The sequence below is a fragment of the Lobosporangium transversale genome (genome assembly GCF_002105155.1).
Source record: "Lobosporangium transversale strain NRRL 3116 chromosome Unknown BCR41scaffold_2, whole genome shotgun sequence".
NCBI classification, from domain to species: Eukaryota; Fungi; Mortierellomycota; class Mortierellomycetes; order Mortierellales; family Mortierellaceae; genus Lobosporangium; species Lobosporangium transversale.
The window spans coordinates 1213426-1236460 of record NW_019028980.1 but is presented as its reverse complement, the minus strand read 5'-3'; the positions used below and the strand labels follow the sequence as shown (position 1 = coordinate 1236460).

At 39.0% G+C, this 23035-nt stretch overlaps 6 protein-coding genes across 6 annotated transcripts; 3 read left to right on the top strand and 3 right to left on the bottom strand.

The window, feature by feature from the left end:
• Positions 1 to 155: 155 nt before the first annotated feature.
• On the bottom strand, positions 156 to 1852 carry BCR41DRAFT_345258 (putative methyltransferase-domain-containing protein). The gene is made up of 3 exons (XM_022022681.1): positions 1209 to 1852; positions 1025 to 1105; positions 156 to 898 (listed from the first exon to the last, which is right to left on the bottom strand). The coding sequence occupies exons 1-3, from the start codon at positions 1749 to 1751 to the stop codon at positions 191 to 193; spliced, it is 1332 nt and encodes a 443-aa protein (XP_021886107.1). The 5' UTR covers positions 1752 to 1852; the 3' UTR covers positions 156 to 190.
• Positions 1853 to 2182: 330 nt separating this feature from the next.
• BCR41DRAFT_418498 (hypothetical protein) lies at positions 2183 to 4346 on the bottom strand. Its single transcript, XM_022029630.1, has 4 exons — positions 3787 to 4346; positions 3622 to 3693; positions 2380 to 3517; positions 2183 to 2295 (listed from the first exon to the last, which is right to left on the bottom strand). Exons 1-4 carry the CDS (start codon positions 4204 to 4206, stop codon positions 2216 to 2218), a joined length of 1710 nt encoding a protein of 569 aa, XP_021886106.1. The 5' UTR covers positions 4207 to 4346; the 3' UTR covers positions 2183 to 2215.
• A 5993-nt stretch (positions 4347 to 10339) lies between these two features.
• On the top strand, positions 10340 to 11584 carry BCR41DRAFT_367055 (hypothetical protein; the record flags this gene model as incomplete). Its single annotated transcript, XM_022026267.1, has 3 exons — positions 10340 to 10426; positions 11158 to 11259; positions 11471 to 11584. 3 exons carry the CDS (start codon positions 10340 to 10342, stop codon positions 11582 to 11584), a joined length of 303 nt encoding a protein of 100 aa, XP_021886105.1.
• Positions 11585 to 12878: 1294 nt separating this feature from the next.
• On the bottom strand, positions 12879 to 15198 carry BCR41DRAFT_345254 (hypothetical protein). The gene is made up of 3 exons (XM_022022680.1): positions 14326 to 15198; positions 13412 to 13520; positions 12879 to 13264 (listed from the first exon to the last, which is right to left on the bottom strand). The coding sequence occupies exons 1-3, from the start codon at positions 14837 to 14839 to the stop codon at positions 13039 to 13041; spliced, it is 849 nt and encodes a 282-aa protein (XP_021886104.1). The 5' UTR covers positions 14840 to 15198; the 3' UTR covers positions 12879 to 13038.
• Positions 15199 to 18479: 3281 nt separating this feature from the next.
• On the top strand, positions 18480 to 18952 carry BCR41DRAFT_345252 (hypothetical protein). The gene has a single exon (XM_022022679.1). It carries the CDS (start codon positions 18512 to 18514, stop codon positions 18812 to 18814), a length of 303 nt encoding a protein of 100 aa, XP_021886103.1. The 5' UTR covers positions 18480 to 18511; the 3' UTR covers positions 18815 to 18952.
• Positions 18953 to 19949: 997 nt separating this feature from the next.
• On the top strand, positions 19950 to 22800 carry BCR41DRAFT_345250 (pyruvate kinase). Its single transcript, XM_022022678.1, has 5 exons — positions 19950 to 20170; positions 20289 to 20356; positions 20844 to 20910; positions 21287 to 21981; positions 22096 to 22800. Exons 1-5 carry the CDS (start codon positions 20068 to 20070, stop codon positions 22681 to 22683), a joined length of 1521 nt encoding a protein of 506 aa, XP_021886102.1. The 5' UTR covers positions 19950 to 20067; the 3' UTR covers positions 22684 to 22800.
• The last annotated feature ends 235 nt before the right edge of the window (positions 22801 to 23035 follow it).

Sequence of the window (23035 nt, the reverse complement as noted above, 5' to 3'; positions counted from 1 at the left end):
TCTTCTTTCTTTTCTTTCCTTTTCTTTCCTTTTCTTTATTCCCTTTGATTGTACTTTACTGTACATGTACAAATAAAAAAAAAAAAAAATAAAAAAAATAAAAAATAAAAAAACTATAAATACAAACAGTCAATCAAGGACAAACGCCTTTCTTGTCCATTCGTCTATTCAACAATTCGTTTATTCTTTTTTAATCTTTCCAAATCTTCCAGATGGCAAGATTAGGTCGTTGGAACTTTGGATCCAAATAAACAGCATCTGGGTCCTCAACAGAGGATGAAGATGATACATCTAGACAAAGTTTCTTTCGTTGTAGCCCCAATCGATCGATCGAATCAAATAAAAGCTTGTCACTCCTTGTCGATCGGAACTGATATGCTAGCAGCACAACTGTAGATGAAGATTCATGGCTCCATGATGTTTGTTGCTGGTGATGTTGCTTTTGTGTATAGTCCATGTTCCCATCAACCATATTACTATCGTCTCTCCTATCTCTAGATGCCTGCAACAAATCACTCAATGTTTCCACTAATGCTGGAATCAAGTAATCAACCCATATCACATCGGATGCTAAAATATAGTCTAATCGTGGTCGTGATTGTTTCTGCAGCGTTTTCTCTTCATTCTCTGTTCCTTGTCTTTGTTCTGGTCCTGGTTCAGCAGGCGTTGTTCTCGTTGTCGTTGCTGTAGTTGGTACGAGTAAAGCATTCCAGATGTAATCCAGAGCCTGTGTACGATTCGTCCAATCAAGTGCCGTGACTTGAACTTGTGAAGGTGAGAACCCATTCAGTTGAACATTCTTTTGAAGGTCTGGAAGGGCTGAATCCACATCAGTAATAACCACTTGCTCTGTACCCAATGCCGCAGCACTAAATGATACAATGCCCTGTCCTGCGCCCTAAAAAGGAAACAATAAAAACGCGTGATCGTTAGTGTCCTATTACCTTCGCTTTCAATTAAAAAAATAAAATAAAATAAAATAAAATAAAATCCAATTCTGCAGATCAATTTTATAAAGAAATACCAGTTCCAACACTCGTTTGCCGGACCAGAACCCTGGATACCGATCTGAAAGAGCTTCCAGATACTTGCTAAGAATAATACTCTATTAATTTTTTTTTTTATTATTTTTTTTATTAGTAGATACAGGCTTCACTAATTGACAAGATTAAAATATAAAAAAAATAAAAAAATAACACTTTACTTACACAATCCCAAACTGATTTTGCAGTGCCAGCAGTATGTGACAGTATCTCCTCTTGTTTATTTAATTGTTCTTTTTGGTCTTGGGCTTGGGCTTGATCTTGAGCTTGGGAATTCTTTAGAGAGGCCAGAGTATCACGCTCTTGTTCAACTTGGTGAACCCGGTCAATATACTCACAGATGAGGGCAAGCTCTTCTGGTGATTCTTCGTATGGCGGACCGGATGGGTCGTGGACACGGTCAATATAAGCAACAATAGAAGCGATCTCATTGTCTGTTTCTTCTTGCTTATCTTGTTTATCCTGCTTATCCTGCTTATCATGCTTATCCTGCTTATCTTGCTTATCTTGCTTATCAAGGAGCACTATACGTCGTCCATGAATTATGAACGGCTCCCCTGTAGTTACAGTTGCTGACGTCGATGATGGTGGTAATGAAGATGTCCACACAGCCTGTGGCATATCTGCTGCCATCACTCTGGATGGCGAAAAGTCATAACCGGAGAACTTGGGCCCTTCAATCATCAACAACGGACGGTTTATCTCCATTTTATATATCAATATATAACTTTGTATCCTCCTCAATCTTATTAAAAATAGTTTCTACTATTGTCCAAAGAAAAAGGAAAGTGAGAGGAAAAGTTTGTTTGGCAAAGAAGGAATGAGAAAAAAAAAAAAGAATGGTAGAATGGGCAACGCTTATTCTTTTCCCACACGTTTGTGAACGTGACTTGGAATTTGGGTGTTGGCAAGTTGGCAAAGCGCGTCAAGGCGTCCAGTGACATTTTTCTCTTTTTTTTTACAAATACATGTTTTTTGTTTTAATTTTTTTTTTTTTTTGTATCTTTGGAGAAAGATATTTACAAAAAAAAAAAGAAAGAAAGAGAGAGATATAAAAGAAAAAAGGCGAGTTATTAAACACAACGCGATAATCTATGAAAAAAACTATTTACAAAAACTAATAATATTATAAGAAGAACCAAAAATAAAAGAACCAAGGTGTTCAACTGGCCCTAGTGCTGACCAAACGTGTCTTGTGGAGCATAGTGGTTCATGAGGCCGGCTGCTGAACCTGTTGGCACCCCAGAAGTCCCTGTTACAGATTGAACAGTTGATATATTAGAGCTAGATTGATCCTCTCCATCAAACAAGTTCTGAACCCAGACAAAATCCTCACCCAAAGCATCCCGCATATTAAAGTCCTGGAAAAGGTCCGACTCGCTGGCTCCAGGGTTCAGATTGACCTTGGGAATGGCATAGTAAAGCCCCACTTCGCGACCCTCCTCTTTCACAGTCGTGACCACCAATGGTGCTGGATCACGGCCCTCAGTCGCGAGTGGGGATTCCTCGTTTCCCTGGTTGATCTGGTTGAGATTGGTCAGAGCAGGGGAGGCTCCCGACACTGAGATAGAACTCCCTGTGTTATTGGAGAGCTCCTGGTGATGAAAGGAAGGCTGCTGAAGCTGTTGTTGTTGCTGTTGTTGAGATGGTTGGCCCATCGTCAAAGTCTGATCAAATAAACTAGGAAGATTCTGTGCACTTAAATTGTTGCTAAGCATCCCAAAGTTGGTGTTCAGAGAGAGAGACAACTCCAGCGGGCTGGGAGGTTGAGGACTACCTTGGCTTTGGATAGGGCTTGGAGCTAAAGGACTTGGGATTGGGCTTGGGTTGCGGTAACTACCCATTTGTTGTTGCTGATGCTGCTGCTGTTGCTGAGGTAGCTGAGCTTGGGGCTGATGAAAAAAAGCTGCCTGGGGATAAGGCGATTGCTGAGCATAAGGATGATACTGGGATGCCTGCTGGTAAGGATTCGAGACCTGCTGTTGCTGCTGCTGCTGAACCTGTGGCTGTTGTGGCTGGTAAATGCTACTATAGGGATCCATAGCAGAGATTAATGCAGCTGTAGGTGCAGAAGTCATATTTCCAGACAGGCGTCTCTGATCAAAATTCATAGAATTAATGACGTTGACGCCTACAGCCGAAGAAGGATCGATGGGCGAGAGCGCATTAGGGCTAGGTAAGGGGCTTACACGGCCCACGGGCGAGTGAGATTGCCGACCAGTAGGGGCACGAGGACTGTGTGACCGAGGTGAGGGGCGACCACGATCTTCAGAGTTGTTTCTTTGGTGACTGGCATAAGGATGAGCACGATATGACTGCTGCTGTTGCTGATGGACGGATGGCTGCACGGCCTGGTATGATTGCTGAGGATCGTATGGCGACATGATGTTGTAGTTGGTCGAGACTTGGATAGGTGCTGTCATAGGGCTGGTAAAGCTGCTACTACTGTATGGCGATACCGGTTGTGCTGGTGACTATTAGACATGAATCCGTAAAAGAGTAGAGGAGAGGAGAGTTAGCACAGGTATTGATATTTCCAATGGCATTCATAGCATACTAGGACTTGAAGGTAACTTACATAGACTGGAAGCCCTTGTGAAAATGGATCTGTAGGGTTAATGGCATCGTGATCACGAGGGATGCCTAAAATCTATTTTACGTTCAAAATGAATGAAGCGTTAAAAAAAATTTTTTTTTAAAGCATATTCACATTAGCTTTTTTTTTTTTTTTTTCAATACATACCTCTTCTGCAAGCATAGATTTGATCCTATTGTTGTAGACCAACAGATTTGGCTGCTTCTGGATAAATTCAAACAATGCTTGGTCCACAAGGTTGTCCATATCACAGACAATTGGGATCTCGATTGTCTTGAACTGAACTTCCTTCTTGCGGCCTCCCATGGCCTGGATGACCTTGGCTCTACATTGGTGACGTCCGACGCAATCTGCAATATGGTAAAGATGGACCGTAGGCGTAAAAGTGCAGGGACGGTTGTCCTTTGCACAGCGCTTGCATTTTTCGCCCAAGTCGGCATCTTGACGAACCTTGTCGCATGTCTTTCTGTTTAGGAAGCAGTGGTCGCAACTCTTTCGGTTTATGGCAGCTGGACTGGCTAAACTGACGGTGCTGTCGGCATGGAACTCAAAGACCTGCAATGGCATGGCTTGAGAGTTGAATTATATATATATATTCTTTAACAAAATTGAAGAAGCAAAAAAGAAATAGGGAATAAACTGACGCCAGACAAATGTGGCTACAGCAGGTGGGAAGAAGTTATGAAGAAGAGGAAAGAGAAATTTTTTTAAAAAAAAAAAAAAAAAAAAAAAAAAAAAAGATGTGGTGGCAAAAAAAAAAAAAAAAAGCGGGCGGTGCTTCTCCTTTTAATCAAAAAAGAAAAATGGTGTTGGGGAGCAAAAGAAACCGGGTATGTGTGAGAGCAATTAGAGGAGAGAGGATGGCTGAGCCTGAAATTGGACTTTTGGAAATCTAAAAAGAAGAAAAGAAAGAGAGCATGCACACCCCCGGATGTGTGGTTGCACAGAGTCAAGGGAGACGGGATAAAAAAAAGAGCAAAGGAAAGAGAAAAAGGGAAACCGGAAGAGAGAAAAAGAAAAACAAATGTACAACAAACAGAGGTATGTGGATGACAATACAAAATACACAATGATCACAATCAAAGAAGGAGGTCAAAGAAACAGCCCTCACTGGAATATGTCTCGGGTGACGTGTTTCTTTTGCAAAAGTGCAAATGATGCTTTAAAGGGTTTAAAGGTTAAGGAATAATAAAGGAAATACACAGGGCCGTTCCAATAGAGAGGAACCGGTTTCACACGCAACAAAAAAAAAAAAAAAAAAAGAGCGTGATATCCGAGAGAAGGAGAGCACACGGTGGTAACCGACGGATAGGTCCAGGCACGGCACCTGTGAGTTGGCAGTAAATAGCGTGTCAATGAAGCGTGTCTAGTTGGTGGCGTAATAGGCTTTCTTTTCTTTGTGAAAAAGTAAAGAGACTGCGAGAAGAATAAATAAATAAAAAACAAACAGAGGTGCGATCAGGTGAAAATAACAGGGAATGCAAATCAAACAAAAAAGAAAAAGAGAAGAGAAGAGAAGAGAAGAGAAAGGGATTAGAAAAAGGAAAGGAGGAATGGATGGAGGAAGCGAATGGACAGATGGAGGGAATGAGGAAAGAGAGGGAGAGGGAGAGAGAGAGAGAGAAAGAATGAGGAGGAAGAAGAAAAAGAAAAGAAAAAAGACTGATAGTTTAACAATGGATACAAAGAGTGGTTGTTAGTGCTGTAATGAAACAAGAAAAGAAAAGAAAAAAGAGTGTGAAAAAAGAGTGCGGAGTTGAGGTATTTAAGCATTTTGGAGGGTATTCTGTCCAATTCAATCTTTAAGAACTAAAGTCAATTGGCATTACAATTCATCAACTGACAACTTAATTTATTTAACTTATCTGTCGTTCTATCCGTCTCTCTCTCTCTTCTCCCCACGAGGCATTTATCCATTACAGCCTGCGGTGCTCACGGTCGACAGACTGACATGCATGCATACACACAACCAGACAAGCAGACAGATAGATAGGAGAAGGAGAAGGACAGGTAGGTAGACAGAGAATTGAAAATACTTTTTCCATTCATTCATCTCATACTCCATTGTTAAAGTAAAAAGATGCAGACTGTTGGGATCATGAATAGAAGAAATGCGTAGAATGATAATTGATCGAGCGTACCTCCTTCTTATGATCCTCCGTATTCCTCATTCACCCCGAGTTCTCTCCAATATCGATTCACTACTTTATTCTCTTTGTCAATAAGAATCACCTACATAGTCTTTCTCCTTCCTCTTTTTTTATTTTTTGCTTCTTCATGAAACGGATGGCACAACAACTGCACAGCTCCTCTCCCATAAATGGACTGTGATCCGAAGGTGGATGTAACCGAGTTCATGTGTATATACACAGTGTATTCATATTTAAAGTATGACTCTGCCGCAGCTCTTCTTCCGCGGCTTGTAAATAAATACATGTTAATGGACTTTTTTTTTTTTTTTTTTTTTTTCTTTTGTTCAATAAAGTTGAATGTTACTGCGTCATTTTGAACTTAGCCCCCCCTCCACCGAAATGAATCTTGGTGTGCCACATGTATTCTCAATTTTTATTTTTCCATTAATACATCTATACCTCGTCTCATATCTGTCAGAAGAGTCTTGGATCGCAGGAAAGCTGTGGCGACTGAGCAAGTGTTTTCATCTCAAGCATCGCTTCGCCATTTTCTATTAAACACGACAACTATACACCCTTTGTCAAAAAAGGGGTTTTTTTTTTTTTTTTTTTTTTTTTTTTTTTTTTAAAGCAGATAATAATATAAAAGAAGGACCAAGGTAAAAAAAAAATAAAAAAAACTCAATATAGATTCAACACGCCGCGCTATTGTGTCGCGTTTCATAGAGTCGATCTGGTGAAGATCCAGTTTTAAAAAAAGAATCTGACAAAAAAAAAGAGAATAAAATAGAATTATAGATTACACAAATAACGATTTTTTGGCTACACAAAAAAAAAAAAAAAAAAAGGCCTTGTACATGGACAGAAAGTAAAGAAAAAAAAAAAAAAGACTCAAATAAGGTCAAATAGATTCGTACGTGTCCCTGCATCATGACTGGCTCGGGGAGGTAGCGATAGAGGCCAATTGGCAGTTCGGCGATGAGCACAGGGACCAGCTGTATACCAACATCTGGTCCATCGATCTAAAATAAAGATGCGAAAGGATCACATCCTTAATGTTCTTGATACGTTAGCGTGTTAGATAAAAAAAAAAAAAAAAAAAAAAAAAAAAAAAAAAAAAATATTACAGAGCTTCCCTTGCTCGCATGGTATGGGCACAAACCAACAGAGAATGAACGATTGTGCATGAATAGAACTGCAAGAGACGAGCAACGGCAGTGAATGAACGGGATAGGATGCATCATTTGTGGGCGGTGCAAAATTTAAAAATCGATTTTCGTTTTGAGTTTGGGTCATGCTTGAATTTATTTATTTATTTTTTTTTTTTTTTTAGCAATTTGTCACTCTCAATGCTTAATGTTTGTTGGATGCGTGGGATGTGTGTGGGATGTGTTTGTGGGATGCTCCCGATGAGAAAAAGAAAAAAAGAAATTCGTTATTTTGTGCAACTCATTAAAATGGCCAAATGGAGAATTAAAGCTCGATCATGTCCATTGGATCTGGCATGCTTCCTTTCAAAGGAAATCCATTTGCCCAAACAAACTCCTCTTTTCAACTTTGTTGGCGAATCAAATCGCCATGGCCATGACCCTGGAATTTTTTTTATTTTTTATTTTTTTTTTTTTTTTTGCTGTTGCGTTATTGCTGTTGTGGTCAATGGACCAGAAATTATAGCCATTCAAACCGTTTTTCTTTTGTCACAAGCCCTTGCATCCGCTCTCTTGCTCATTCACCATCGCCACCACATTCAGAAAAAAAGAAATGACATATCCTTTTCTCATCCTTCTTCTTTTGTTTCTATTGAGGCATTTGATAACAATCCGTCATTTGGTCATGAGAACTTACATTCCATCATTTTATTGTTCCTTTTTTTTCTTTCTTGTCATCGTTACTCATTACTAATCTTCATTCGTATCCTTCTAGGTTCATAAACTTGGTCGAACAGGTCGATTCTTGACTGTAGAAGCCCTCCTCCCCCCCCCCCCCCCTTTCCAATTGTTGTTGCAAATCTGCATGCACACTCAACATTTATTTTTTTAATGTTATTTGTTTTAATGTTCCCTGCTTTTTTTTTTTTTTTTTTATCAATCTTGGATCCTTCCGGTTATCCTATTCTTTGCCCTTTTTCTTTGAATGTCGGTTTACAATTCCCCGTGATAATAACATTAACAAGAAAAATAAAAGGTTTATTTTTTTTTACTTTTTTATTTTTATTTTTATTTTTTTTTTGTGGCCACGTTCAATCTATTCTACTCTTGTGTAATCCTCAAGTTTATTTTTGTCCGCATTTTCATTCTCTAACCCTTTCACTCCTTCTATTTCATCGATTTGTTCAAGGGCCGACAGCCAGCTTTCTTTTCTTTTCTTTTCTTTATTTTTTTTTTTTTCTATCTGTCTGCAGATCGCTTCAAGTGTGGTCCTCTGCATCATTAATGCTAGTTAGCTTCGCCTCTCCCCTTCCCTCCCCACTCGCGCCTCCTCCTTCTTTTCTCATGTTTTCGCCGCCACTATTTCTAGTTTGATTGAATCGCTAATAATGTGTCAGATATTTTCACCATGACAAATAAAAAAAAAAAAGAGAAACAGCAAAGCAAAGAGAGAGAGAGAGAGGGGAGGGATAAAACAAGGTGGGAAGAGAGAGCCCTATAGAACATGAAACCAATGGACCCTAGATGACGCGACAAAGCATACTAAAATGTATAAATGTCAAGCTTAATTTACAATAGGAATATTCCATACTTTCAGGTCGCATAAAGATATATTTTTATATACATTTCATAAAAACCATTGGCTCGTAAAAAACTGCGCAAAACGCATTGAGTCTCAAATTGATTGTGCACGTTTCTTGACAAAGATTTTTATATGTTTTGTTCTGCTCATTGGTAAAGAAAAAGAAAAATAAGAATTGAATAAGACATTGCCATTCTTTTTTACGAATGACTTGTAGTTCCTAGGCCGTAGACTTGCTTTGACTTTTTTTTTTTTTTTTTTTTTTTTTTTGATGAGATGATGGATAACATCTCCACAAAATAGAAAGATTCCTTTGTTCCTTGAAGAAAAAAAAAAAAAAAAAAAAAAAAAATCCCTCAATTCCTGAGCAATGCATTCTAATTTGCTGGTTGCATTCTCCAATAGAATATGGCGAAGAGCAAGGATTGGTTGGCTATCCATCCATTAACCTTTTTAACTTTCTCCGTATCCCTGTCCTTTTGTCCATGCCTTTGTGTTTCTTTCAGGGGGGATCATGGTACCTTCTCTTTACTTGAATAAGATACACAAACGCGTCAATTTTTTTTTTTTTTTTTTTTTTTTTTTTTTTTTCTCAATAGAATTCAAAGAATCTTGGTGGACAGCAGGGGCATGCAAAAAAAAAAAAAAAAAAAAAAAAAAAAAAAAACAAAGTTAATGCAGTATACCACGTTGTTGATTTTGTTTTTTTTTTTTTGTCTTCGCCAAAGGAGACAGTTGTTCACTAAATGCAAATGCAACATAAATGAGCAGAAAAGAACAAGGAATGAAAGAAAGGACCCTAAAAAATAGGTAAATGTATGCAGCATGTATGCATGTGCATGTTTGCATGCTCATTAGAGAAAAGTGAATACAAACAAATGTGTCTGCTGACCATCATCTGTTTAGAATAACACATTTATAACTGACACGCCAAATCCCTCGCCTCTCTCCTGACTGGTGGCGTAGTAGGATCATTGGCCAAAACCCCCCCATTCAGCCAGTCCTTGTCATGTTCAGTCCAGTTGTACAAAGCTGTGGTAAATGATATAGAGAAGAAATACAAGTCCATTCTGCAATCAAAAGTGTCCCCATCGGCGGGTTGAACGAACAAATTAGGTGAATCAATCTTTGTATACGATGGATTTCAGAAGAAGGACAGCTGCAAAAAAAAAAAAAAAAAAAAAAAAAAGAACAACTACAATCAACAAAGATACTGTCACTATACAAATAAGTAAGCTTCAATATCAATACCATCACCATAACCACATTATATGTACGTACGCATGTCAAAGAAAAAAAAAATAAAAAAAAAAAAGAATCTAGGTTGCCATATGGCCGTTTTTTGAATCTTTCATGCAACAATCAGCAATGTATTTGACCCAAGGGGAGTCTCCTTTTTCTTTTTGATAACGGTATTTTCCTCTGTAGATCCCTTAATTTTCCGAAGATTAGCTGGTTTTTTTTTTTTTTTTAAAAAAAAAAAAAAAAAATATCCCCCTTGGTAGACAGAGACTTCATGACCTATTAAGTCGACACAAAGACAAATGAAATCAGAAAGAAGGAGAAGAAGAAGAAGAAGAAGAAGAAAAAGAAGAAAAAGACTATTCTATTTGTAGAATACACTTGCAATCTTTGTGTGTCATGATCTACCGATAGTCTATACTATGGATAAACCTTCCTGCATTTTGTGCAGTTGTTGTACATGTACATGTTACAAGAATGTGATTGTGTGGAGCAACGTGTAACATGCACATTGCATCGCATGTGTGTGTGTCCCCTGGCTAGAATCCGAAATCGACAAAAAAAAAACATTGAGGTGCACCTCAACGATCCTAAAGATGGAACCCCCCCTCCTCCTCCTCCTCCTCCTCCTCCTCCTCCTCCTCCTCTTCCTTTTTCCTTACTCTTATTCTCTAGTTCCCTTAGTCTAAACACATATGTACAGTACAACAAATGTATTATATTTATATGCAGATGGTCCATCGACTATAGTTTTTACATTGAACGCGTCCGAAATAGGCCAAACGGCAACACTCTTTAACCTTTGATCACCCCTCACTACATTGTGCTTGTTTCTCCTTATCTAACAGATTATATGTCAGATATTCATAGAAGAATCGACTCCATCTCGTATACAGAATACATCCAATCCATGAGTTCAAGGAGGATAAATTTAGTTTTAGTCATGGCTTTTTATCATGTATTCTGTAGAAATAATGCAAGAAACGGGATATTTGCCAAAAGCTCGTAAGATCTACAAAAAATATTACTTTTTTTTTTTTTTTTTTTTTTTTTTTTTTGTTCATTCTTGAACTGGATACATTGCCGTCATTCTTTATTGGTGATCATAGGGGTTGCTTATTCACCAAGTTCGTTACTCTATATCATGTTGTTCATTTTTGACTCGTCAAGGCCGATGCGGGGCAAAGTCCGAGCCGGCAGAAAAAAAATAATTATCCATGCATAATGACGGAATAATAAAGATCGCCGGATTTTGTCAATCATTTCTTTTCATGTTTCGAGAAAGGAACTCAAAGGATGCGCGTGATTATGCTTCCAATTTCTTTTTTTTTTTTTTAAAAAAAAAATAAAAAAAATAAAAAAAAATAAAAAACTACATTTCTGATCAAAGAGAGATATCAATCTCATGATATAGCCGTTTGAGGCTACTAAGCACTTGAGTTGCTCAAAGGCCGCCGAGGAGGGGAAAATAAGACGAAGGGAGAGTACATGTACATGCATATTCCTGAATGATGGGGTAAAAGATTTTTTTTTTTTTTTTTTTTCATTTTTATATTTTACTTAACCTCTGTGCATGAGTAAGTGAAAGAGAAGTGACGATGATTTTAAGGTTTAAAGTTACAGCTGTCATTAGAGACAAGGGGGAGAAGAGAGAAATTAAGTAAAACTATGATCTTGCGCCATCGATTTTTTTTTTTTTTTCCCTTCTCCTTCATTACCATTCCTAGATGACTCCGATCAACGGAATCTCTATCAAGCCGAAAGGACGATCAAAGGAAGAAGAAGAAGAAGAAGAAGAAGAAAACAAAAAAGGCGAAGAAGAGAAAGAGAACAAGGAATGAACTCATGATGCATCCGAAGGTGCAGCACAAAGGTACGATCATTCATTACTCATAGAACTTAGAACTCATCAACTTTGGATTCGCATCGCCCAAGAAACACAAAATCCTCGATCATTTCAGGGGGGAGGGGTGAAGAGGAAGGAAGATCGAAAAACAACAATTGCTGCGGCATTAAATAAGGAATGCCCATCCTCCTCTCATGGCTCTAGCAAGAAAGATGATATAAAGCCTCTTCTTATACACTCATACACTCTCTTTCTTTCTTTCTTTTTTCTTTTTTTTTTTTTTTTTTTTTTTTTTTCCTCGGAGGCTGCTTTTTTTTTTTTTTTTTTTTTTCCTCGGGAGACTGTTTAAACAGTGTGTGATGAAAGATGATACAGTACTTTGCCACCACTTCTTGTTCGTTTTGTTTGATTTTCATTTTCGCGTTTCTTTATTTGTATTCAACTGCACATACTCAAGATAGATGTTTCAATTGCTCTATTGCCAAAGAGAGAAGTAAAAAAAAAAAAAAGGCTCCTGGGAGAGAACGGTTAAGAAAAAAGTGGGCCTTCCGAATAGATTTTTGGTTGATGGGAAAAATAGATAATCTTTTCCATCCTATCCCTGTTTAAGCTTTGTTGCGCCAATGGCCAATGATAATGACAATGATGGTGACAATGACAAATGACAGTGACAATGACATTGATAATGACACAGCCCAGGGCTTTTCATTTCTCCCAAATTTACATTCTTTATTCAGGATATGAACATGATGGCATCAATTTTACTTTCTTTTTTCTCTGATATTGGCAGTGATATTGGTAAACGACATTAACAGCGGTGCTCATTGTCAATACTAGGACTAAGGATCTTTTTTTTTTTTTTTTTTTTTTTTTGCCCCACTTTGTCAAACATGTCAAACATGTCAAACATAGTACAGAAATAGAAAAAAAAAAAAAAAAAAAAACATGTCTGACCAGATGACTTTTTCTAATGTTGACCCCTACTTTTCAACATAAAGTGAGATTCTTTATTTCCTTTCCTTTGCATTACAATCACATCAGAACATCAATAGTAATAATAGCAATGGTAGTAGTAAACGTGCTTTATTTTCATTTAATTTCATTACAAGAGTGAAGAGTAATCAAGGGAGTGGTCATAGAACATATTTTTTTTAAAAAAAAAAAAAAAAAAAAAAAAACATAAAGAAAAAGACTAAGGGTAGCAGAGGGTAAATTGAATCAATAGATTACAAAAAGTCTTTTTTTTTTTCCTTTTGTTCCTTTTTTCCATTTTTTTTTTTTTTTTTTTTTTTGAAATGATGGCATAATGTAATGTAGCAAATATACAAGGACAAGAGTAAAAGGATGAGGTAATGTAAAGGAGGAAGAAGAGAGGATGGAGGATTTACAAAAGGAATTATTCTTGTCATATAAAAAAAAGAAGGGTGATGAAATCATAGGTGTCTCTTTTTATGGGGTCGTTTCAACAGCAATGCCTACAGGACCACGCTTGTAAAGCCGAAGCTCGGTAGAGTACTGACTCTGGTTAACGAGCAATGTGGCAAAACAGGTCAATACAGCCGCACAAGTTGCCACTGCAGCAACTGTACAACGAGATCCTGAGCGGATAATCGCTACACTAGTGGCAAGGATCGACAAGATGACCAAAGGACTATAGGATGACAAGGTATCATGCCTAAAATAGAGTATAGTAAAATATATAAATAAATAAATAAATAAATAAAATCAGTCTCTAATGCATGAATGATAATTAACAAAGTGGCCAGAGCGTATCGCGCGTCTTGCATTTTTTTTTTTTTTTATTTGTTTTTGTTTTTGTTACCTCCAAAAGCTGTTGGTCTTGGCAGTCGTTTGCTGCAGCATTAGAAATCCAAGAAGGCAGCCAAGCCACAGACCCATAATAAAGCCCCGAAGCTGTTGTTTAGAGCGAGCTATTTTAATTTCAAAAGAGACAAAGAGAACAGGATGGATTAGATTTGGTTAGTGCCTGTTTCACGGGTTGTGTGGCATGGCCTGAAAATAGCATGTTCATGTGGTGTATGTGTACATGTGTAAATGCGTATGTGTTGTTGATTATGTGTAGAAAAAGGCAGCTCTTAGTGCACATGATATGTAATACACAAAATATTACGCAGGCATGAAAAAAATAGCAATTTGACTAGCATCAAGATTTAGCACGGATAATGAATTATGGATGATGGAAAAATATGTGATGAAATGGATTGGGTCACTGTTTTTGAATAATGCAACTGCAAGATCTGCAAGGGCCCCCTTTTTTAGTCCATTGAGTAATATTCAATGAGAGTGAAAAAGTCAAGCAAGATCCAAATGTGCATCATTTAGAATCAGAGAGCAATGGCCCCACATGGCATGTCACATCTCACAGACTGTGCAGACAAGTGCACGGAAGTACAGATGTCTGTGGATGTGGTCCATGTCCCATCTCCCTTTTGAACATCTAAGACAAAAGGCTCTGATAAAAATAACGAAAAATAGCAAAGAGACCATGTTCAAGAATACTATAAAAAAAATAAAGGAGAAAGGAAGAACCGAGAAGAAGAAGGTTGGAACATTGGAAGGGGGGTGGGTGACAATGCTGGCATGTTTGGATGTAATACAATCGTCCGCGATGGATCAATCCCGTGAGTTCTGTAACGCCCATTTCATTTTTGTCTTTTTTGTTTTTGTTTTTGTTTTTGTTTTTTTTCTTTTTGGTGTGTGAGAATTGTTTTTTACCTTTGTATGCTTCCCGTCTCTCGTTCTCGAGTTGCTTTTGGAAGGCTTCATTTGGGCCGTTCTCCCACAGCTTCTTGTCTTCGATCAACTGCTTTTGATTCAAATAACTAACAGGTGATTCTACAAGGCTTGGCGAGAATAATTTGAGGTACTGTTTGTTATTGTAGTGAAAGACCTTGATGTTCTGAAGACGCTCTTCAGATGTATCAAGGCTGAGGCTAGGACGAGATCCTGTAGGCCGTCCAACTGGCTTTTCCTGAGCCTGTGGTTGTTGCTGCAGTTGAGGGGGTGGAGTAAACTGCGGTTGCTGCGGTTGTTGCGGTTGTTGCGGCTGTGGCAGGTCTTGTTGTTGTTGTTGTGGAAGGAGTGAGATACGATTGGGGTTAAAAGTAGACAGCTGTTGTTGTCGTTGTCGCTTTTGCTGCAAATGTTTCTGGAACTGAGTCTGTGCCTGAGACTCAAATGGAGAGTCGACAGTGACCAGGTGTGACATGGTTGCGCAGGCGGTGTTCATAATGCGCTCGCTCAAAAGAAGGGGGCAGAAAGAGACACTCTGTTTGTGTGTAAATGTATATGAAAAGACCGAAAGGAAAGACGAAAGAAGAATGTACAGACCAAGAATCAAAGAGTGAGAATGAATGAAGGGTTGAATTAACGAATTAATGAATTAACGAATTAACGAATTAATGACTTAAAGTGTGTATATATATATATATAAAGGAATGAATTAATGAGAATATGAGAATGAGAGGAAAAGAGAAGAGTCTGGTCAGAGTGTAAAGAAGAAAAGAAAAAATCTGTAGAAACTTGTAATCGAATATGGAAAGAAAAAAGATACGACGAAAAGAATGATGCGATGCGACATTAACACAGACCAGGGGGCAAAGGGGCAAGAGGGTCCTTTTTTGCTATGACTATTATGGGCATTTCTTTGTAAATATTACACATGTCCGTATCTTTTTTATTTTTAAAACAAGACACAAGGAGAAAGTATGCAATCATTTTGAGATCAAGGAAGACAGGGTCCAATGTAAAAAACACCGATGCATACAGACTAAGAGTGTTAATCCCTAATAGTGTTAATACAAATTCAAAGGGGGTTCTTCCGCAAGGCACCACACATCTAGACCATACAAGACATGGCCTATTGAGTTTCTTGATACCGACCACCCTGAGTAAATAAAATATAAAAAAATTGACATCAAAATGTCCATAGAGTACTGACGATGATGTACATGAACATGAACAATTCATCCGCACCAACCAGCAACAACCTGCAATTCCAACAACAAATACTTTGTTTTTTACCCGCTGACGAAAGTCATAGCAGGATGATCACCATGTGGTATTCTCTAAGTTTTGTCAAAGAACAAAGCAAAAAAATAAAAAATAAAAAATAAAAAATACGAAAGAGTGTCCGAGGAAAACTTTCGTCTCGGTCTTTTATTTTTGCATATCCTGTACGATAGACACGTTCCTCTAGGCAAAACTAAAAGCGATATAGATTCCGACGCACACCAGGAAAAGAGCAACGGCCGCAGTTAGCAATAAGGATGTCAAACGAGAATCCAACAGACAATCGTCATACTGTCCCATCAGGACGAGGGTGAACAAGAACATTTCGTAGTCACTGGCGCCGAAGAAGAAAGCTCCTACCCTTCCTTTACCAGTTGTTCAATCCTATTCTACCGCCCTTTTGGTTGTTTTCATTTCCTTTTTTTTTTTTTTTTTTTTTATTTTATTTTATTTTTTTTTTCTTTTTTCTAGATCAAATAATTCCAATCATCAAAAAAGCTACACAAAAAACTCATAACACGTAACACATTTACAAAGAAAGTATTCTAATTCTAATGGCACTTGGGTTTTTGGCACGTCCACGCTCCAGAAGGCGATGCGTGGTCCTGGCCACCACTGCTGTGATACTTTGGATGTATTCATCGGCAGAAATGCATACATCCGTCATGGAGTATTTTACACGTCCATCCATATACTCTCAAAGCCTAGATCATCTTCAAAAACCACTCTGTCCTCGGTTCTACAAATACGATCGTCAAAAACTTTTGATGTTGGAGCCTCACGAATGTATTCCACTTGAATCAGAGCACCCTGATTTCTCTGCAGATATCTGTTTCTCACCCTATACTTGTAATGAAGGCCTCGTTCGCGTGAGACGCCGAGATCGCGTAAGTTTTCGTTCATTTGGGACGACAATACCTCTTTCTTTTTTTTATTTTATTTTTTTATTTTTATTTTTTAAAAACATCGATCAGTTGACATCGGTATTATAGATATTTATATTTATTAAATCTCCATTTCTCTTTCTCAGGGCTTATGTAAAGAGGCCAATTTGCGTTATCCAATTTCTGAAAACACAATCCATGACGCGTTCCATCGTCAATTTTCTGGGCCAGACGCTTTCCATGTGGTCTTCAGTGGGTCTGAAAAGTTATCTCCACCAGATTGGTACCACTCATCTCAATGTCTCTATGTCTTTCCCTTTCATATCTCTAATCCCGGGAAACTCTCCTTGGATATCACACATCTGTACAGTAACTTTGATGCAGTGGCTGAGCAGAACAAGGGATGGCCTCTTATGAAGCCTCGAAAAGTCATCTCGAATTTACCACTTGAAATCTGCCGTGGTTGTCCCTCACGGATCGCCTCTCCAAGGTTCCTAGAGCCGACATCAAGATCAAACACTGAAGACCCTTCTGTAGCGGAAGCAGCAGAATATGAGGCTCTTCAAAGTCAAAATTTGAATCAGCCATATCCCCAGGGAGCAGACGTGGCAGCAACTAGCTCTGGAGTAAAGGGGGAGCTGCCTCTATGCTCGCGCAGTATGGCTGTGCAGGGTGCATGGCTGCCCGCACACCCACTGGATAAGCAGAGCTGGCGAAAGGCCAACTATACCTGGACACCTCTTGGATGTACCTATGGCAAACCGCTCCAGAGGAGTTGTCTACAGAACAAGAAGGGTCCATTAAAGATTCTGTTCCAAGGCGACTCACACCTTCGAGTCGCGATGGAGCAATTGGTTCGACGGCTTGATGGCATCACTGAGATTCAAACATCCAGTAATGTGAATACTATTTTTTTATTTTATTTTATTTTTTTTTCGTTTCTCCTTGGCACATGGTAAGGAACAAATAGATATTCATTCGCTCTTGTTTTGTGCGATATGTAGCTTCGGGCTCTGAAAGACGCATAGACAAGACTTTTGAATCCACGACCTTTGCATTTGTTCATGATCCTCTCTTTTCAGAGACGATCAGCGAACCTTCCGACATCCTCGTTGCCAACGTCGGTCAATGGGCCACAGGGACCAACACCTCAGGCAATCCTATGTCCACGGCCCAATACCATGATATGGTCCAAGACCTTGTCGAATCGATCCAACAGCAAGCTCGGGATAGTCAAGACCTTGATGACGAGGATTTTGATGAATCTAATGGAAATAATAGGAGTCGTAATGGGGATGACAATAATGGTGAGCAGGGCGGGATAATAGAAGGAGATGGAGAGGCCGATTATGGAGATGAGGATGATTATGGCGACGAAGATGATTATGACGACGAGGATGGTTATGACGACGAGGATGATTATGATGGGGAATATGGTTACGATGAGGGGGATGATTACGACAAGGAAAGACAACAAGATAGTCAAGATACTCAACATGGTCGTGGCGACGACACTACAGGCGGAAATGACTTTGAATATATTAAGGTTGCCTGGGACGATGAAACCAAAGAAGAGGAGGAGCTATCAAAGTCCTCCAAGAATGGCCATTTCAATACTGGAAATCGGGAGCAGGAACAATATCAGAACCAACGTAACGGTTACAATAATAAGGGTAATAAGCCTGGCCTCGTTCGACAGGGCAAGCACATCCAACTATCTGATCAGAAGGGTGCCGCACAAATCTCCGAGGAGTCCAAAAGGTTCTCTATGAGCCAGAATGAAAAAGCGATCTTGGGTGACGACAACAATCGCGGTGACAAAAGTAAATCGATAAACCAGCGTGCCAAGGACAGCAATTCCAAAGCCGGAGGAGGCACAGGCGATCGACAGAATAATATAAACTATAGTGTCGCTAAGGCTGAAGCGGGAACTAGTCCAAGTAAATCTGATTTCAACAGCGGTTCAAGCGCTAGCAACGGTAAAGATAGTAGAGGCGACAATCGCAATGAGTATGTCCGATCAGGTGATGACCAGAGCAATAATACTGCCAATCCTTCCAACAATCAGTCTTCCAAACGCACTGTGGGTAAAACTGGTAACTCAAGTAGTGCTACTAGCAACAACAAGAGCAACATCAAAAACACGAAAAGAATCCATAATCATTTGGGTCGTCGTTCCCTTGACCCAGATGTGGGCTCTACCAACAACATCGATTTTGATGACACAGCAGACAGCTTTGACACTATTGTCTTCCCCGTATCCAAGACGGCAAATAACGATTATAACAGTCAGAAGGATCCGACTGTGATGATGGTATGGGCCGGTATGGTTGCTTTCCCAGAGACACAACTTACAGATCCATTATTCCAACACGACTGGCGATCTATCTACCGTCTACGATACTGGAACCAGATTGCGGAGGATGTGATGCTTCTGCACAATGTGCCATTTATGGATTTTTTCAGCATGGTAAGTGATTCAAATAAAACGGTAATTCGTACAATAGGATAAGAAATATTAAAAGGGAGTTATTTAATTGTAAAATTTTTTAGACACTTTCCATGTTGGACACCAGTCTAGATCGAAGCCATTACTTTGGCAATGATGGTAAAGTATATATTTCTTTCACTTTTAAAAAGCTGTAGCATGACATTTACGTGATCATTTTTCATTTTCTATAGGTAACACTAATTGTCTTATTTTTTTTTTCTTTTTTTTTTTTTCTATGTATCTCGTAGCTGCTGAGGCGATGTTGGAAGAACTTGCGTTCAAATTAGACCTTTGTGAGGACACAGATTGAAGAGAACGAGGATGAAATCAAGCAGGAAATACTTTTTAAAATCTGATCAGATGAGTGAAAGATAGCATATGTCTATTATATTTAACAGATAATAAAAATAACAACAAAAAAAAAACATCTGATGTAAATACAAGTAGCACGGCTATCAGACACTAACTGATAAGGAAATGATTGAGGAGATGAGCAGTGATAAAAGTATATATATTTTTTATTAAAGGTTGAACTAAAAAAGATTGTCGATGTTTGTTTTCTGTGGAGTGGACAAGAGATAACGACAATCAATAGAACGATTGACAGTGACAGGCTGAGAGCAAATGGCTTCCAAGGCGATAGCATAAAAAAGTTTGATCCAAAGATCATAATGAAATTACAGCGTAATCTACGTGTTCAGTACATGTACATGTACTAGATAGGGATGAAACAGCTTTTTACATACAATGTTTTTTATAGACATTGATCGATAGTCCAAAACACATCGTCTGGGTATTTAAAACACTAAACATAAGCAGGAAAACGTGGACGAGAGAGACTTTTGCAATGCAAGATAGCAGATAAGAAAAATAGGGAGAGAGGCCATGATGAGCAAAATAAACATGCACCGACCTTACCTTCGGTCTTTTTTTTTTTTTTTTTTTTTTTTCCTCTCTTCTTTTCTTTCATTCCTCATTCCTTCAACTTTTTCTCATTCCCTCATTCTTTTCATTTCTTTACTCTTCGTTATATTACTTGACTCACTTGTCAATAAGAATTAATAATTAACCATGTTCAGGGATTCAATCAAGACCAACCTCGAGTGGACCTCATCCCTTGATATCGATTATACTCCAAAAAATGTCCGCAAGACCTCAATCATTTGCACCATTGGTACGTTGGCTCTCCTCTCTACTTTCTTTTTCTTTTTTCCCTTTACTTCATGAAACCGCGTTGGCATGAATATCAATTGGCTTATTCTTTGTGTTCCATGACGTTGTTATTTTCTTAGGTCCAAAGACTAATAGTGTCGACATGATCACCAAACTTCGCCAGGCCGGCATGAACATTGTTCGTATGGTACGTTGACTCGAAGAAGGCGGATCGTTCTACTGTTTTTTTCATCAGTCTAGGGATATGTGAGAAAAAAAAAAAGGGGGTGTGTGTTCATTTTACATTTTACATTTTGGATCGAGGCTCATGAACGTCAGGCGTGCGATTTTGATTAATGACCGTGAGAAGTGTATCAACTCGAATTTCTTGGTGTCGGTTTATTCCGGGATCACTTTCTATAGTCTCTGGTCTTTTTTTTTTTTTTTTTTTTTTTATACATGAAATACATGGCGTATCACGGAACAAGTCCAATGCTTGCCATTTCGGATTAAATCGACAAATTGAATGAAAGAAAAAGGAAAAGAAAAAAAAAACCACCAGATTTCTCACTGACATGGGATATGACAAGAAAAAAAATCACTATGATTCAAAAACCGGTGACGTCTAGAAACAGCGTGTCTAACTACGTGCGTTTCATTCTTTTTCCACTGTTTAATTATAACGGTTCTATTAGAACTTTAGCCACGGTTCGTATGAATATCACCAGTCTGTTATCGATAATACCCGCAAGAGTGCTGAAGGTACAGTTCATGGATATAAATATGATATATCTGCGTCAGATTCAGATTAGACATGATATGGACATTGGATCGTGTCTTCCCGTGAGACCAATTTTCTTTTCATTTTTGCTTTGCCCGCATTCGGAAATTTTTCTTCCCACATTTTTGTCCTGCTGATCTCAATTGAGCCCTTCTATCCTTATAAGCTTTTTTTAAATTAAAAAAAAAAAAAAAAAAAAAAAAAAGTTTTTGATTGTTCATACCTTGTTTTTCCTCACGATTGTACCCGCTGTACTTACCTATGTGCTTATCAAACAACCCATCTTCTTTTTTTCTTTTTCTTTCCTTTTTTTTTTTTTTTTTTTTTTTTTTTTTTGACTTGTCTGATACGATCTAGAGCATCCTGGCCGCCCCGTTGGAATTGCTCTTGACACTAAGGGACCCGAGATTCGTACTGGGTTGATGAAAGACGATGTCGAAGTTCCTATCACTGCCGGCCACGAGATGATCTTCTCTACAAATGACCAGTACGCAGAAGCATGCACAGGCGAGGTCATGTACTTGGACTACAAGAATATTACCAAGGTCATCTCCCCAGGTAAAATCATCTACGTTGACGATGGCGTGTTGTCATTCCAGGTTCTTGCTGTTGAGGGAGACCAAGTCAAGGTCAGGGCGTTGAACAATGGCAAGCTATGCTCCAGAAAGGGTGTTAACCTGCCCAAGACTGAGGTGGATCTTCCTGCTCTATCAGAAAAGGACAAGAAGGATCTGCAGTTTGGTGTCAAGAACAATGTCGATATCGTCTTTGCTTCATTTATCCGTCGTGCAGATGATGTTCGTGAGATTCGCAGGATTCTGGGCGAGGAGGGAAAGCATATCAGGATTATCAGTAAGATCGAGAACCACCAGGGTGTCAAGAATTTCGACGAGATCCTGGAGGTTACAGATGGCGTCATGGTCGCTCGTGGCGATTTGGGTATTGAGATCCCTTGTGAACAAGTTTTCATTGCTCAAAAGATGATGGTCTCCAAGTGCAACTTGGCAGGCAAGCCCGTTATTTGTGCCACTCAGATGCTGGAGTCCATGACTGTGAGTATTTTTTTTTTTTTTTTTTTTCATAACCTTGCTTAAAAGTAGATATCGTCATTTACGAATAGACTACTAACATACTGTTTGGCGCCGTATACGTTTACTTTTGTTTAGTACAACCCTCGCCCTACTCGTGCCGAAGTGTCAGATGTCGCGAACGCTGTTCTGGATGGCGTCGACTGTGTCATGTTGTCAGGAGAGACCGCAAAGGGATCATATCCACTTGAGGCTGTCCGCACTATGGCTGATACCTGTGTTCTTGCAGAGTCTGCTATCTGTTACCCACCATTGTTCAATGAGCTTCGTATGCTCCAAAAGCGCCCTACTGAAACCACTGAAACTGTAGCCTCATCAGCCGTCTCTGCAGCGCATGAACAGGATGCCGGGGCGATTGTTGTCCTCTCAACTTCTGGAGACACTGCTCGTTTAATCTCAAAGTATCGTCCACAGGCCAACATCATTATTGTGACCCGCAAGGCTTCGACCGCTCGTGCGATTCACTTGTCTCGAGGCTGTTATCCATTTATCTATGAACAACCCAAGGTGGATGATTGGCAGGAGGATGTTGACAACAGATTGCGTTGGGGTATGGATCAGGCTATTCACCACGGTTTGTTGAAATCAGGCCAGCCAGTGATCGTCATCCAGGGATTCCGTGCAGGATACGGAAACACCAATACTATGCGCATTGTCGTCGCTTAATCCCTGTTATCTAAACTGATATATTTTTTGTTAGTAAAAAACACACTCACATACCGGTGAGATCCATGTAGATATGAATTAACGCAATAAACCTCTCTTGAAGAGCAGTGGTTGTACCAAATATTGTGTACCGTAGTAAGCTATTACATGAATGACACGATAAACAGGTTAAAGGAGAGCTGGAGAACAGGCATCGTCACGCCCTTGACGTATCCGTCATCAATAATGCAATCTTCTGACTTAGGGATATAGGGAGTCTATAGAGGATGTCCACTTCCATTGTGTCCACAGTGAAACAAAGCCTGCCCACTTTGTCAAAAAAAAAAAAAAAAACCACAGTGCTATGGTAAAT

Coding starts and splice junctions, on each gene's coding strand:
- BCR41DRAFT_345258 (XM_022022681.1), bottom strand. CDS start 1,751: ATGGAGATAAACCGTCCGTTGTTGATGATTGAAGGGCCCAAGTTCTCC. Junction 1,106..1,208: donor CAAAATCAGTTTGGGATTGT/GTAAGTAAAGTG, acceptor AAAAATTAATAG/AGTATTATTCTTAGCAAGTA. Junction 899..1,024: donor GCAAACGAGTGTTGGAACTG/GTATTTCTTTAT, acceptor TTTCCTTTTTAG/GGCGCAGGACAGGGCATTGT.
- BCR41DRAFT_418498 (XM_022029630.1), bottom strand. CDS start 4,206: ATGCCATTGCAGGTCTTTGAGTTCCATGCCGACAGCACCGTCAGTTTA. Junction 3,694..3,786: donor AATCTATGCTTGCAGAAGAG/GTATGTATTGAA, acceptor AACGTAAAATAG/ATTTTAGGCATCCCTCGTGA. Junction 2,296..2,379: donor TAATATGCGGGATGCTTTGG/GTGAGGATTTTG, acceptor AATCTGTAACAG/GGACTTCTGGGGTGCCAACA.
- BCR41DRAFT_345254 (XM_022022680.1), bottom strand. CDS start 14,839: ATGAACACCGCCTGCGCAACCATGTCACACCTGGTCACTGTCGACTCT. Junction 13,521..14,325: donor GAGACGGGAAGCATACAAAG/GTAAAAAACAAT, acceptor AAATTAAAATAG/CTCGCTCTAAACAACAGCTT. Junction 13,265..13,411: donor AAGACCAACAGCTTTTGGAG/GTAACAAAAACA, acceptor ACTCTATTTTAG/GCATGATACCTTGTCATCCT.
- BCR41DRAFT_345252 (XM_022022679.1), top strand. CDS start 18,512: ATGAGTATGTCCGATCAGGTGATGACCAGAGCAATAATACTGCCAATC.
- BCR41DRAFT_345250 (XM_022022678.1), top strand. CDS start 20,068: ATGTTCAGGGATTCAATCAAGACCAACCTCGAGTGGACCTCATCCCTT. Junction 20,357..20,843: donor GCATGAACATTGTTCGTATG/GTACGTTGACTC, acceptor CGGTTCTATTAG/AACTTTAGCCACGGTTCGTA. Junction 21,982..22,095: donor AGATGCTGGAGTCCATGACT/GTGAGTATTTTT, acceptor ACTTTTGTTTAG/TACAACCCTCGCCCTACTCG.